Source organism: Cheilinus undulatus, linkage group 19 (genome assembly GCF_018320785.1).
Source record: "Cheilinus undulatus linkage group 19, ASM1832078v1, whole genome shotgun sequence".
Classification (NCBI taxonomy): Eukaryota; Metazoa; Chordata; class Actinopteri; order Labriformes; family Labridae; genus Cheilinus; species Cheilinus undulatus.
In genome coordinates this window covers 2,069,230-2,084,907 of record NC_054883.1, presented here as the reverse complement: position 1 = coordinate 2,084,907, position 15,678 = coordinate 2,069,230, and the positions used below count along the sequence as shown (strand labels likewise).

The 15,678-nt window shown below is 40.3% G+C and overlaps 1 protein-coding gene across 4 annotated transcripts in view; it reads left to right on the top strand.

Moving 5' to 3' along the window:
- Positions 1-15,678, top strand: part of sema5a (sema domain, seven thrombospondin repeats (type 1 and type 1-like), transmembrane domain (TM) and short cytoplasmic domain, (semaphorin) 5A) — a 262,200-nt gene that overhangs the window by 160,549 nt on the left and 85,973 nt on the right. For all 4 annotated transcript variants that reach the window (XR_005993366.1, XM_041813627.1, XM_041813626.1 and 1 more), the window contains exons 12-14: positions 709-826; positions 4,907-5,088; positions 7,733-7,876. Coding sequence is in view for 3 of the 4 variants with exons in the window: in XM_041813627.1 (XP_041669561.1) it covers positions 709-826; positions 4,907-5,088; positions 7,733-7,876 (444 nt within the window). In the remaining variant the exon portion in view is untranslated. The remainder of the gene's footprint in view (positions 1-708; positions 827-4,906; positions 5,089-7,732; positions 7,877-15,678) is intronic.

Here is a 15,678-nt window from a genome sequence, read left to right as displayed (position 1 = left end):
TTTCACTTTCTGCTCTTTCGTTAGCCATCAGACACTACGTCAGCCACCTTGTGTGTGCAGCCAAGCATGCACTGTTTGCCTTTCTGCACTTTTGCATGGATGGATGCATATGTCCTTGCGTTAAGTGCTTGCATTTGTGTCGACGCCGAGCTCATTGTTATGAAACCCACGAAGAACTTTTGTTGCATTTCACTCCGGGAATGTCATGTCAGTTCTGATGCTAGCAGCTCAAAGATGTGTTATTGTGCTGTCACCATGGATTCCTATATGCATGAAGGGGTAGCATCAGGATTTGTACTGCTCTCAATGAAAAAACTAAAGAAGCTGCAGAAAAGGCAGATTCAGCTTTTTATGCTGTGGTTTCTTCACAGTAAACATTTTTGTGCCTGATGTGGGTCAGAAATTAAGATAATCCTGCTGCACAGTATGAAAATACCTGAGAAATTAGTCAGCATATTATAGGACATTAAAACAATGTTAGCATTGCACAATGCTCATAATTCATCAATTAGCATCTCCTTCTTTTTTCCCTTTCTTTCCTCCCCACTTCCTTTTTTCTCATATCATTCTTTCATCCCTTTATCTCCAAGCGTTCTGCATAATCTCATCCTCGGTAAATGTCTAAACCTGATGTTTGATTTCTTGCCGTCTGTATCCACATGTGACAAACACCCTAAAAATCAAAGAAATCCCTTGTTGTTTTTTCAGAGCATGTGTTGGAGCCAGGGACCCGTATTGTGGTTGGGACCTGTTGCTGAAGAAATGCACCACACTGGAAGAAAGTGTCAGAATGAGCCAGTGGGAGCAGAGCATCACAAAATGCCCCGTGAGTATCACCTGTTGCCACTTGATCTCTGCACCCCTGCTTTTGGTTCTCTTGCATGTTTGCTGTCTTCATTTTCCTTCTCTACTTTGAAACTTCAAAGTCGGTAGAAAATGTGATTATCCTTACTCGGCTTCTATCCTCACTCTCTTCTTCATGTGAATTTGATACTCAAATTCATCCGTCCTGGCCTCTGAATGCTGCAACCTGCTCTGCATTCTCTCCATGCACTCACAAACTAGAAGCCGCCAGAGAAACATATCCTTGCCAAAGAAAGGGCGTCTCTGGGCCGAACAAGTTGACTTTAAGGGATGCGACGTGTACAGAGTGATCCACAGCGCTGTCTCAATCATTCCCCTCTGACAGCTTGTTCATTAGTAAAACAGCTCCTCCATTTATTTTACCGTGCACCAAATTCAGGAGCTCCATTAGAGGGCTGGAATAAGCCTATCAATTTCGGCATGGCTCTGCCTTTCTAAGCGTTTCAGACGTCCTTTTCAGGGGGTGTGCCTCTGTAGCCTTTAATGTGGCTTTAGAGTTTTTGAGGAAATATTTGTCATTTAAGCCGCTTAGCACCCAGTGGAAGAAACTCTGCAAGCAATGTAGCCACATATGTATTCACATATATGAAGATAGAAACGCTGAAGCTCGTACTCCTCAAGAACAAATCAGCATCAATATTATTGTACACATTTTAAATCAAAACATGTTAGGAAATAGATTTATGTATTTCTAAGCCCAACATTATGTGAGAAGAGTGAAGCTACTCTCACATCTATAGCAAAGATGAAGCAGTGAACAGGAACAAATACTCTGTATTGCCAAAAGTATTCGCTCACCTGCCTTGACTCACATATGAATTTAAGTGACATCCCATTCTTAATCCATAGGGTTTAATATGACATCGGTCCAGCCTTTGCAGCTATAACAGCTTCAACTCTTCTGGGAAGGCTTTCCACAAGGTTTAGGAGTGTGTTTATGGGAATTTTTGACCATTCTCCCAGAGGTGCATTTGTGAGGTCACACACTGATGTTAGACGAGAAGGCCTGGCTCTCAGTCTCCGCTCTAATTCATCCCAAAGGTGTTCTGTGGGGTTGAGGTCAGGACTCTGTGCAGGCCAGTCAAGTTGATCCACACCAAACTCTCTCATCCATGTCTTTATGGACCTTGCTTTGTGCACTGGTGCACAGTCATGTTGGAACAGGAAGGGGCCATCCCCAAACTGTTCCCACAAAGTTGGGAGCATAGAATTGTCCAAAATCTCTTGGTATGCTGAAGCATTCAGAGTTCCTTTCACTGGAACTAAGGGGCCAAGCCCAGCTCCTGAAAAACAAGCCCACACCACAATCCCCCCTCCACCAAACTTTACACTTGGCACAATGCAGTCAGACAAGTACTGTTCTCCTGGCAACCACCAAACCCAGACTCGTCCATCAGATTGCCAGATGGAGGAGCTTGATTCGTCACTCCAGAGAACGCGTCTCCACTGCTCTAGAGTCCAGTGGTGGCGTGCTTTACACCACTGCATCTGATGCTTTGCACTTGGTGATGTATGGCTTGGATGCAGCTGCTCGGCCATGGAAACCCATTCCATGAAGCTCTCTACCACTGTTCTTGAGCTAATCTGAAGGCCACATGAAGTTTGGAGGTCTGTAGCCATTGACTCTGCAGAGAGTTGGCGACCTTTGCGCACTATGCATCTCAGCATCCGTCATTTTATGTGGCCTACCACTTCATGGCTGAGTTGTTGTTGTTCCCAATGGCTTCCACTTTGTTATAATACCACTGACAGTTGACTGTAGAATATTTAGGAGTGAGGAAATTTCACCACTGGACTTGTTGCACAGGTGGCATCCTATCACAGTACCACGCTGGAATTCACTGAGCTCCTGAGAGCGAGCCATTCTTTCACAAATGTTTGTAGAAACAGTCTGCATGCCTAGGTGCTTGACTTTATACACCTGTGGACATGGAAGTGATTGGAACACCTGATTTACATTATTTGGATGGGTGAGTGAATACTTTTGGCAATATAGTGTATAAATTGATGGCTTGTTTAAAGGGTAGAAAGAGGTTAATAACACTTGAATTTGGATTGAAAAGCTTTCTCTCTTTTTAATTTTGTAATACCGCGATACTGTTACCGTCAAAGGCAAGAAAAATAGCGTGATAGGATTTTTAGGCCATATTGCCTAGGCCTACTCTTTGGCAGAGTGCACTACCAGGATTTAGACAATAAATGCTTGGACTGAAAGTAAAGACTAAAATGTGAGGATTTTTTCTGGACTAAAACTAGACTAAAATGTTTTTGGGTTTCTGTCGACTAAAGCTAAGAAGGCTAAACATGACTAAAATGTGACTAAAACTAAAAGACATTTCATCTAAAGACTAAGGCTAAAATTAAAAACAGCTGCCAGATGAACACAGGACAGGATGCACCTTTTTGGCCACAGGTTTCACCAATATCTACTGAACACTAAGGTTTCTTCTGAGAGCTTTAAATGAAGGGGTAGAGCGATGAGCTCAGCAGTGTAGCCAGCAATGCTTTAGATTTTTGTATTTTGCAGATTTTTGTATTTGTATTTGGCCAGGTACCCCATCCACACTAGTAATGGGCTATGTGTTTAAGCACTTAACCTTGGTCTATCCAGGTCCAATCCATGTGGAGAGAGCACAACTCTAACTGTAATAACTCTATATGCTGAGAGATATACCGCTCACAAAATTAAAAATGGTAGACGGAAGAAGAACAAGTTTGGCATTATCGTAGTGCTGTAGGTGTTTTAATCCTTTTAAGTCCATTAACACTTTTATAAAACTGGTTTCATGTGTGCTGGAGGCCAGTCAAGGGCAAGCACACAGAGCTGTGTTGTGTAGGCAGACAGGAGATGCGCTTTACCAACTGGTTCACAAACGCCATCTGGCACTGCAGACTAACGTCTATACAGAAACAAGCACAAATTAGTTTCTCTGCGGTTTTCAGGGACGGAGCAAGTCGCCGTTCCATATGTTTGTCTAAGTTTCCAGTCAGGTGAATGGAAATTCTTTAAATGTTTTGTAAGGAGCCTGCTTCGCCTTAATCAACCTCAATTCAAAGAACATGATGTGAGTGTATTCTTGAGATTAAAAAAGAGACAGCTGCTGTTATTTCAGCCTGTGGAAAAATAATGGTTTCTCTTATAATCCATAAAAACATGAGGGCTTTTAATCATACTGTCCCTCGAGTCCTTTCTCTCCCTATTTTGATGAAAGAAATTGCATGTTTTTCCAAGCTGTGAAGTTTTTTAAGGGATAAATGCATACAATAAAAAAGGCAATATTACAAAAAGAAGAAGAATGTCATGCAGAGTCTCAGCTGAATGAGTTGGAATATTTTCTGCAGCCTCATTGATGCAAATGTTGTCTGTCTTACCCAAGCATCACCCATTTAGGCACACGGCCGAGTTCAATTACCAGTAAGAGCGGAGGGCAGACCTTATTTCTGCTTCTGCCAAAGCAGCTGATGATCACCCTCTCTTTTACCCCCTGTATGAAAGTGTTTTCTGCATTTTTAAATCACCCTGTAATGTACCACGGACATGGCTCATATCATCTGCTGCTCTGAATCTCACGCCTGTGCCTTTTTGTATTTAGCTCAGAAGCCTGGGACATCGCCCATAATTCATAGCTCCTGTATTATCTGCACCTTCCTGTTTCATTGTGTTGCGCTTCAGATATCTATTTGCGCTGCCACTTTTATTTCTTTATCATCCTGTCCTTCGAATAGGTCCATTCACAGCATTGATTTGCCTTTTTCTGAGCCTTTTTTGCAGCTTTTGAATCTCATCATATCCTGAGACAGTTTTTATATATCCTTCCCGTGTTTACGGCCTATTTCTGTCCATATAACGGCACAGTTTTAGATGTGCTCTAGATGATGCAATGCAGTTATTTTTGCATCTGTTTGAGGGCAAATTGATTTCTCTTTGCATGCGGGCTCCGTCTCCCAGAGCAACATGTTCCTGTGAGCATTGCTCTAATGCAATGGCCGCTTTCTGAGAAAAGCCATTACCCTTAAATGTTGTATTTTTGGACCCTAACAGATCCGTAATGTGACTGTCGATGGAGGTTTCGGTGCCTGGTCCGGCTGGTCTACGTGCAGTCATAATGATGGAGGCAGCGCTGGGTCCTGTCTGTGTCGGACACGAGCATGTGATAACCCCGCCCCTCAGTGCGGAGGCCAGCAGTGCTACGGCATCAGTGTGGAGGTTGCAAACTGCTCCAGGTAAATGATTTGACCTGAGATGTTTTATCTTTTCATCTAAACCTGTAAATATTCTCTATCCTGTAAGGTAAGATAGGTTCAAAAGGGGATCAGACAAACTTTTAAAGAACTGTATTCATAGCATCCTCACACCTTCTCAGCAGAAGTGCGCACACATTTCGTTGTTTACTGTGATGAATGTTCGTTCCTTTGGGGATAACATGTGATGCTTTAGGTGTTGTTTTCTCACTCAGCTCACATATTGGGGGTTTTAACACCCTGATTTAAAAATGAACTGAGATGTTGCAACTGTGTATCAATCCTCTGCCTGCTGAACTCAGCTCATCAACATAACCTTTTTAAAAGTTTTGCTGTGTGAGTCAATTAGAGGTTAAGACAAAAGGATCTCTCTCAAAGCTTCTCTGAGGAGTTTGAACTGGTTGTAAAAGAGACTAGAACTAATAGTAATGTCTATTTACCACTTATAAAAGCAAACAGAACCATCAGAAAAAAATCAAAAGTTATTTTTGATTCCTGAAACTGCTGCAATGGAGTAAGTGTCAGATGGGCAGCAGCTGCCTTTGTTTTTATATTTTCCAGAGAAAGTTCACAGTCTGTTACATGAACCATCTTTTGGATCAAAAACAGTTTTTATGATTTATTTCTGTGACTGATACAATAGTCATTATTTCTTCTGTTGTTATTGTTATTTAGTCTTGGGATTGGGAAAATTTCCAGCCTCAGAATCAGACTACTGATGAGGACAAAATGATTTGCACCCCTGTGAAAATTTCAGTTTTTCCCCAACTATTTCCCAAATGCTGTTAAACTGAGCAGGTAGTCGTTTGTTTGTTCTAGTTCTAGTCTCAGACTCGTCTCCTCAGGAATCCCAGCCTACAGTATCTCTCAAGCTCCTCCAGATTTGATGGTCTTCTGGCGTGGACTTCAGTTTGACCCACAGGTTTTCAGCGGGATTCAAGTCAGGGCTTTGTCAGTAATGTTTACTTTGTTCTTCTGGAGGAAGCTCTTCACCAGGAGAGATGCATGTTTTGGGTTGTTGGAATATAAAGTGATGACCCAGTTTTGCTGCTTTCTTTCAAAATCCTCACATGTCCTTCTTTCTTAATGATTCTTTCTTCTGTTGGAGATCCCCAGTTTCAGACACACTGAAGCATCCCAACATTACAATACTCCCACCGCCATGTTTTACTGTAGGGACGCTGTTCTTTGGATGATACACCTCTCCCTTCTATCTCCAAACATCAGCAATGTCTCTAAGTCCAAAGGAAAAATTCCCGGTGTGCATAATCTTTCTCCAGGTTGTCCTTAGTGTACGTCAGTCTGGCTTGGAGGTCTTTTCTGCAGAAGTGGGGATTATCTTCCTGCTCAACCTCTCAGTCCAGTCCTGTGCAGGGCTCCATGTCTCCTGTTTGTGAGCATCAGCAACTATTTATCTCAAGTCGTATGTTTTTGCCATGAAAGTTTCTTAAATGAAGGCTCAAACTGTTACTAAAGTTTTTATACCATGTGTAAATTTGAATATGAGCCTCAGTTGTAGCCTGGACGCCTCTCTTTGGGGGGTTTCCAGGCAGGTCCAGCTGAGAGGAGACCTCAGGGAAGACCCTGGATGTGCTGGAGAGATTATATGTCCTTTCTGGTCTGGGAACTCCTCGGGATCCCCCAGGAGTTGGAAAGTGTTGCTGGGGAGAGAGATGTCTGGGCTGACTTGCTTAACCTGCTACCCCCGCAACTCAACCCCGGATAAGCAGAAGAAGATAGATGGATGGATGATGGATGGATAGATGGAGGGATGATGGAAGATGGATGGTTGGATTGGATGGATGGATGGATGGATGGATAGATGGATGGATGGATGGATGGATGGATGGATAGATGGATGGATGGATGGATGGATGGATGGATGGATGGATGGATGATGGAAGATGGATGGTTGGATTGGATGGATGGATGGATGGATGGATGGAAGATGGATGGTGGATGGATTAATGAATGGATGGATGGATGGATGGATAGATGGATGGATGGATGGATGGCTGGATTGATAGATGATGGATGGATGGTTAGATGGATGGATAGGTGATGGATGGATGGTTAGATGGATGGATAGGTGATGGATGGATGGTTAGATGGATGGATAGGTGATGGATGGTTGGTTAGATGGATGGATAGGTGATGGATGGATGGTTAGATGGATGGATAGGTGATGGATGGATGGTTAGATGGATGGATAGGTGATGGATGGATGGTTGGTTAGATGGATGGATAGGTGATGGATAGATAGGTGATGGATAGATGGTTAGATGGATGGATTGGTGATGGATAGATAGGTGATGGATGGATGGTTAGATGGATGGATTGGTGATGGATGGATGGTTAGATGGATGGATAGGTGATGGATGGATAGGTGATGGATAGATAGGTGATGGATGGATGGTTAGATGGATGGATAGGTGATGGATGGGTGGTTAGATGCATGGATAGGTGATGGATGGTTGGTTAGATGGATGGATAGGTGATGGATGGATGGTTAGATGGATGGATAGGTGATGGATAGATAGGTGATGGATAGATGGTTAGATGGATGGATTGGTGATGGATAGATAGGTGATGGATGGATGGTTAGATGGATGGTGTGTCTCCATAGAAACGGAGCTTGGACTCCCTGGACCTCTTGGTCTCCCTGCAGCACCAGTTGTGGTATTGGCTTCCAGGTCCGCCAGCGCTCCTGCAGCAACCCGACCCCTCGGCACGGTGGGCGAGTGTGTGTCGGCCAGAACCGTGAGGAGAGGTACAACACATATACAGATCAGTTTATGTTCATATGTGCACCTATACTGATTAAAGAAATGCAGACTGTTTATGTGTGGTTTACATTTCTGTGCTAGTTTAAAATAACATGTTTTTCAATAATGTGTGACCTACAGTTAAGAAATGTGACTTTGACTGTGACTTTTTCCTTTCCTTTTCCTTTTTTTCCTCACTTCTGTCCAACTTTGTGACAGCCAATTAAGGGATGAGTGGGGTAGAGGCCTGAGCTTGGGTAATTATCTGGCTTTCACACACAGGCAGAGTCTGCGTTTTGAAGCTTTGGAGGCTTTGGCGTAGAATAATCACCTTTTTAAAGATGCTTGTGCGGTCTCTAAGCAACCTTCAAGGCCTGCAGAAAAAAAAAAACAGTTTTTCAAGGAGAGCGACTGTGAAAGAACACAATGAGACGCACAATTCAGCCCAGGTAGAAAGGTCATCTGATGAGCATCCTCACTGAAAGTTTTCTTGGTTTCTTTTCGTGATCTCAAACTTCAGTTCAAATGCCAAATCAGAAATAACTTAAAAGAAGCTTTGACAGCATCTGTGGTGTTTGAAAATTAGCAGCTGTATCACATTATTTCAGTTGAGGCTTAATAGAGAGAGCTGATTTATAATGAACCGAGCATTCTTCTTCTGTGTCCAGCATTACCCACCGAGGCACCGTGCTGGTGTTTTTCATCAAACTCCTGCAGTTAACCAGTGGCAGAGGCAGAAAAAGTGCAAATAAATACAGTTCAGAGGGTACAGGGAAGGGAGAGAGTGAAATAAATTGTTACCAAGCGTTGCCCTGGCAACGAAAGCAGCATTGCGATGGACGAGTAATTGGATATGGCCTTCAAGGATGAACCCTATATTGCATCCTCTTTTTTTCTCCTTTTTCTGCACTTTTTTCATTTCCTCTCTCTCTCCACCTTCTCGTCTCTGACTCTCTGATGCTCCTGGTGGAGTCGTCCTTTTCTCAAGGACCGCTCCACCAGGAGCGCTGATGTAAAATATATGGAGTGGCTGGCACAACCCAGCTGCTCACAAACCCACACCAAGAAAAAAATGCCTATGCTGGATTTGGAGTCTACGGGAGGCCGGGGATAGATTTTTTTTTTTTTCACCCACCTCTCTTTCTCTCTCCAAGCTGTAATCTGCTTTGTTTCATCTCCTCTTCCAGCTCTGTTCAGCTATTTAAAACACCTTAGGCCAGTTAGGGGCCGACTGTGAGGCCTGGAAAAGAATCTCTGCGTGTAGAAGAGAGGAGCGGGGCTTGTGTGAAGAGATGGAAAGAGAGAAGGTGTAAGCAGATGAATTATGCTGTGTCAGTTTTGTGTCTGCCTGAGGGAGAAAAAGACTTGATGCTAGTGCTAGGAACTGTTTCAGTGTGCATTCAAGATGAGCAAATCCAGGTGTGTCAGGCACATAGACTGTTTTTCAACATAGACGGAGCACCAGCCACCTGAAAGTAAAGCCAAGATATTTACAGCTCCCCTGCTGGTTGGATGCAGCCCACATCATAAGCTCCCCTCCATCTTACAGATTAAACTTTCAGTTAAAACGCGCAGCAAATCAGTTTTAGTTTAACCTGGATTCTGGTTTGATATTTCTTCTAATGCTTGATGTCTTATTAGTCACATTTTGGCAGTAGTTTGGTTTAGATGAGTCTTTTGATGCACTTGTGACATCATAAGTGACAGGTCTGCTGATAAATCAGGCCCTACAGCATTCTCCATCGGATTAACAGGATCGTAGTAGTAGTAATAATTAAGATTATTATCATTGATCCTAGGCTACGGGCTGATTTTTTTAAAATTTACCATGCCCACGCAAATCTGATGTTAATATTTTGAATCAGCGTGAAATATAAGTTTATGCTGTCATGCTTGTTTTTTCCTGTCACCACTAGGGGGCACTTCACCTTGCAAAGCAGATGGATACGTCCGTTTCCTTGTTTGTCACTGGCGAATCCATCTCGCAAAGCTCCCATCTGAACCATTTGGGCCCCGTTAGAAAGTGATAGGACCAATCAGCGATAAGGGGCAGTACTTTCAGGCGCAGCAGAGTCGTGACGTAAACAAGCAGCAGCAAGAGCTGGTGCAGTTATGGAGGAAGAGATTAGTGTGGATGCTGCTAAAGCGCCAGTTTTATCAGAACTTGACCACATTTCTTCATTAAAAGAAGAACAAAGAACAGCAGTGAGTTGTTTTCTTTTAAAAAACGACAGAAGTCGAGTACTATGACTCGCACTATGATCTGTACAGAATATGACCATAGGATCTGTTCAGGACTGGACTCTCTACAAGCATGGGCAGTTTCAGCCAGATCGGACCATACATGGTCGAGTTAAAGACAACTTCCTGTTTCTTTACAAAAATGCAAATTTGGCTTTGAGTTTTGTAAAAAAGCTACGTGACTTTTTGTCATTCAGGTCTTCTCTACCTGTTGATTGATGAACCCCCTTGGGGAAGTTAATCACCGAAATATCACATTTTCACCAGGCCAATGCATGTGCTGGGTTTTAAGACTTTTCAGAAATGTTAAGGCTGCCAAATTAAAAAAAACGGAAGCAACAGGGTCCTTCGCACCCTCGGTGCTCGGGCCCTAATTATCCTATAGATTTCAATAAGGGTCCTCACATCCTCTCTACTCAGGCTCTAATGGTTAGTGAGGGCCACCTAGAGTAATGAATCTGGGACTGTTTCTAGTTTTATCAGTAAACCAAACCTCAAACCCCAAACCTGAGGTACGAACCTAACCGTGACCTCTGTGAACTGTTACACCCCTAATAATAATAATAATAATAATTTCAATGATAGCCATAAAAATTATAATATTTATCATAGTAAAATAATAATGATAATATTAATGATAGTAGTAGTAGTACTAGTAGCAGTAGTAGAAATAATAATAATAATAATAAGAAGAAGAAGAAGAAGAAGAAGAAGAAGAATAATATTGATAATGATAGTTATAATGATGATAATAACAATAACAATAATAATAATAATAATAATAATAATAATAATAATAATAATAGTAATAATGATAGTTGTAATGATAATAATAATAATAATAATAATAATAATAGTAATAATGATAGTTATAATGATGATGATGATAATAATAATAATAATAATAGTAATAATGATAGTTATAATGATGATAATAATAATAATAATAATAATAATAATAATAATAATAGTAATAATGATAGTTATAATGATGATAATAATAATAATGATAATAATAATAATAATAATAATAATAATAATAATAATAGTAATAATGATAGTTATAATGATGATAATAATAATAATGATAATAATAATAGTAATAATGATAGTTATAATGATGATAATAATAATAATGATAATAATAATAATAATAATAGTAATAATGATAGATATAATGATGATAATAATAATAATAATAATAATAATAATAGTAATAATGATAGTTATAATGATGATAATAATAATAATAATAATAATAATAATAATAATAATGATAGTAATAATGATGATAATATTTATGATGGTAAAAATAACAACAATAATAATAATAATAATAACAATAATGTTAATGATAATATTTATGATAATATTTATGATAGTAAAAACAACAACAACAATAATAATAGCAATAATAATGAATTGTTATTATAATTCTTATTCTTATTATTATTATTATTATTATTATTATTATTATATGAAATCTGTGCTCAAAGGAAGGATGCAGCAGTGTGCTGATGCAGGTGAGTACAGTGAAGGAGAAAGACGGTGAAGAATCTTTTGTTCAATCATTAGCCCTTGACTCTTTTTTAGTAGCCGTCCCTCATGTATGACTATGCAAATGGTGTCATTTAGTCCACATAATGAAGCCTATTTTAAAAACATTTTAGCCATGAAAAGAAACTCCAAAGCAGGCTTTGTTGAAAATGTAAAATATTTTTCTTTCTGATGTTGTGGCACTACTTTCACTCACCACAGTTTTTCCAGGTGGACCAAACTGATGAGCTGTCAGCGACTGAGATTGTCTTTAAAGTAGCCCATCATTAGCTAGCCAGGTCTTCCTTGTATTAGCTGAATTATTATGTATATGTTATTATTATACAGTGGTATAGGCTAGCTTGTGTTCCTGCTCTTCTGCCTGTCTCTCCTTAAAGGGGTCAGATTTACCCAGGACTCTTGTGTCTAAAATACCTCCTTAAGCACCTCGTACACCCCCAGCTCAGACATACTGAACTAGTATGTCACTGCAGTCAGTGGTCAGGCGTGTATACCATCATTTAAAAAAAAAATGTTTTTAATGTGGTAAAATCTTTGCATTTTAGCTGAACTGGTGTAACATCTGTTGTTTGAAGTTACTCATGTGTGAAATGGTAGTCTTCTGAAAACGCTTTAATCATGAAAAGGGCTGGCACTTTTTCTCAGCTTTCCCTCACTGAATGAGAGGCTTTTATTTTACGGGGCGCAGGCCTCCTTTCAAACACAACAGTAAGCCTGGCCCCTTACCTCGTTCCTTAAGGAAACTGTTTGGATTAATACACATTTATGTTCAAACATGCATGAGCACATACGTGCAGAGAGCAGCACATTTACAAAAGGATTCACTCTTTTCTCATCTGGTCTCTGTGTCTTTGTAGCCAACAGGCTTCCCATTAGTTGGGCCCTGATTGTTTGCAGCAGGCAAAGCTTTTAAAGATCAAGCAAATGTTCTGAAACTGTGTGCAGCAGTGCTATGGGCTTAAATCTGGCTGCTTAATGCCTGCGTTTATGCACCTTCTGTCAGTATTTCCCTACATACTGACACCGTCCGCACTGCTTACTCAGCCTTAAACGGGTAATTAGCAGCGTTTTACTCTGATCAGCTCTGTGTGATTTTAAAAGGAAGAGAAAAGGATAAGATGGTGGAAAGCCAATCACTTGTCTTAAATGATTAGTGTTTCTGAAGCTTTAAATCTGCTCCATATTGCATGAATATCATTGTGTTTACTGCTTGTTTAAGATTGCGTCCACAATCTTCCCCACTCCCTTGCTGTATCAACTCACTATAAGAATGAAGATTAGTGGAAAAGAACACTCTGCTCTTATGGTTTAACAACAAGAATATACAGAGTGCAGCTTTTGATTTGCTGTGAACAAAAGAAGATTCTGTACAATAGAAATATCTCGCCTGTACCTCCCGAGGAAGGATCTAAAGTTAATGCTATTGTAGCAAAAAGACTCAATCTGCTTCAAAAGGCAGTTGTGCACCAAAACACAACAAACACAGCACTAAAAGCAATTTTATAGCATGCGACAAAGTTATAAAACAATTTATATGGCTCTAATAAGCCTGGCATTCGTCTGTCGTTATTGTATAATGAGCACTGAGTAATTAAGTATTTCAGACATGGCAGTAATCCTGTCTTGTAAAATGATATAATTAGAAATGATGCATGCATCTTTGTGGCCTTTTTAATAGCCTGTGTCAATGAATTATGCAAAATGCCTATGCATACTCATTTTGTATTTGAGGCAGAGTTTTCTTAGATACACTTTTATGCAACACTGGCTATAAAGCAGTGCACATGAATGTATCTCAGCCCTGTCCTTAGCAGCAAAATTCAGTCAGAAGTTCTGGTCCTCAGTGCTGGATGTTCGCTGCACTCCAAGGCCACATCAAAGCCAAATGTTGGAGTTTTGTTAGATTTTGTTTAAAGTCAAGTTTACACGCCTTTTCAGACTTTCCTTTCTTGTGGTCAGAACTCTTTGTAGCTCTTTCAGTTCGGTGGCAAGGTCTCAAAAGTGTGGTGACGTCTCCAGTAACCTTCACATTTTAATTTCAGGACTCTGGCAGATAAAGTAGCTATTTAACTTTCCAGATGACTCAAAAGACACATTCAGACATGCTGCAGTTGTAAGGAACCAATGCAAGGCAAAAAAATATACTTTATCCAATATTTGCCCTTGGTTGCACTCACTCTTTTTAAGAAAACTACAATAGTACGTTGTTAAAGTCAAATCCATCCGACTTAAAAGCTGCTCTGAGATCAGTGGAGTGACTTTCTGTCTGCTACGAGCAGCTCGTTAGGGGAAAGAGAAGTAACATAAAAACCAGATGTTAAGAGGTTAAATTAAATTATTTGTTAACAAAAATAAGGTTTTTAAAGGTGAGGCAACTAAGGACTAAATGAGTGCTGTACAAAAGTGGAAAAGTAGAACAAAAAGAGACTCTAACCTAGAGTTTACAACTTACTATCTACGTTTTTAGCAAAAGAAAAGAAACAAAACCTAACTAGTCTAACTAAGCAAAAAGGAAATACAATACCAAACAGCACCCATCTCTAATGTGACTAACAAATAAATCTAAAGGTGTGTGCAATGTGCTCTAAAACTAACGAGGCTACTTGGTTCACAAAATCTAGTGCCTCAGCAAGTTTCCAGAATTAACAACAATATCAACTACAACAAAGAGGCACGCGAGCAGAGCTGGCTACAGCTTGCTAGTGAATTCTGGTCTGCCAACTTCTTAAGTCCTCCTCAGCTCACTTCCTTCTGATTGGTTTATTCAACCAGAGAACCTCTGCACCAATCATTCTCCCCTAGCGCAGGTGGATCAGTCAGATCAGCTCCTGCAGCAGCGACAACCTGAGAGCTGCAGTGGCAGACTCAGACTCACACACACAGCACACCGGAACACTCACACACATTTAAAGGGAGGGAGGTAAATTTCCCGGAGTACGGCGGCGGCTGTAACACTGTCTTTCAGCGTACTGTTTTAATTTGGCATGTAACAAAACATAAAAAACAACTTACACTGCCTGCTTGGCAGCAAAATCTGGTGTGTAAGATCAGTGACTAGCTGGTGGGCAGCGTGAAGCATTTAGCAGCTAAAGAGCCAAAAACTTTCTTGAAGAGTTGGCACAGACATAAGCAGGCTGGTCTTATTAATGCTGCAGATGAGGATCTGTACGTTTAGTTACAGAGCAGTAACTCTAGTAAAACTCATCAGGCTTTCTAATGCAGCTTCTGGTAGTCTGTATAAACCTGTTTGGTGGATGGCCGGTTGAAACCCCTCTAGAACAAGGCTCTAATGTTCTAATATTTATTTATTTTTTAACAGTCTGGTTGTTTCATCTCCACTCATTACGGCTTATTTGGCTCTATAGTCTTTGTACTGTTTGCACTGCCCACTGCCCCACTGCTACATCAGTGATGTTTGAATGTGTGTGATAGGATCAGTTAATACAGGGGCTTTCATTATGATTACAGTTTTAAATCATGATTAATCACAGAATTTCCTCAGTTTATTGCAATTCTATCCACATTTTAAAATTAATATTTTACATATAAATGCTTCATTTGATCATTTTTGTGCTTTTTAAAACTTTTTCTTTTGATACAGACCTGCTTTTATTTTGAAAGACAATAAGAAACGTCAGGTAGAGCCGAGATTATGAGATGAACTTAACTTCAGAAAAAGGAACCTGTTATGGATTGAAAAGGAAATAACAGTTAAAAGGTGCAGATGACTTTTGACCAGTCCACTGAGCTGTCTGAGTTTTTTTTACTGAGATTATTTATAAAGGAGCTTTTATGTCCTCATTTATGTCACTGTGGCTGCAGGGAGAGGCTGCAGTGGCTAAACCAGTGTGCTGAAAGGGATGACTAATCACCTTAAAAAATCAATGCACTGATTATGGACAGCAATTAGTGCAATCAGTGCATTAATGTTGACAGCCCTAGATGGCCACAGTACATAGCAGCCTCTGCTTCTCTGTGTGATTGTGGTGTGAATTGGTAAAACCTATTT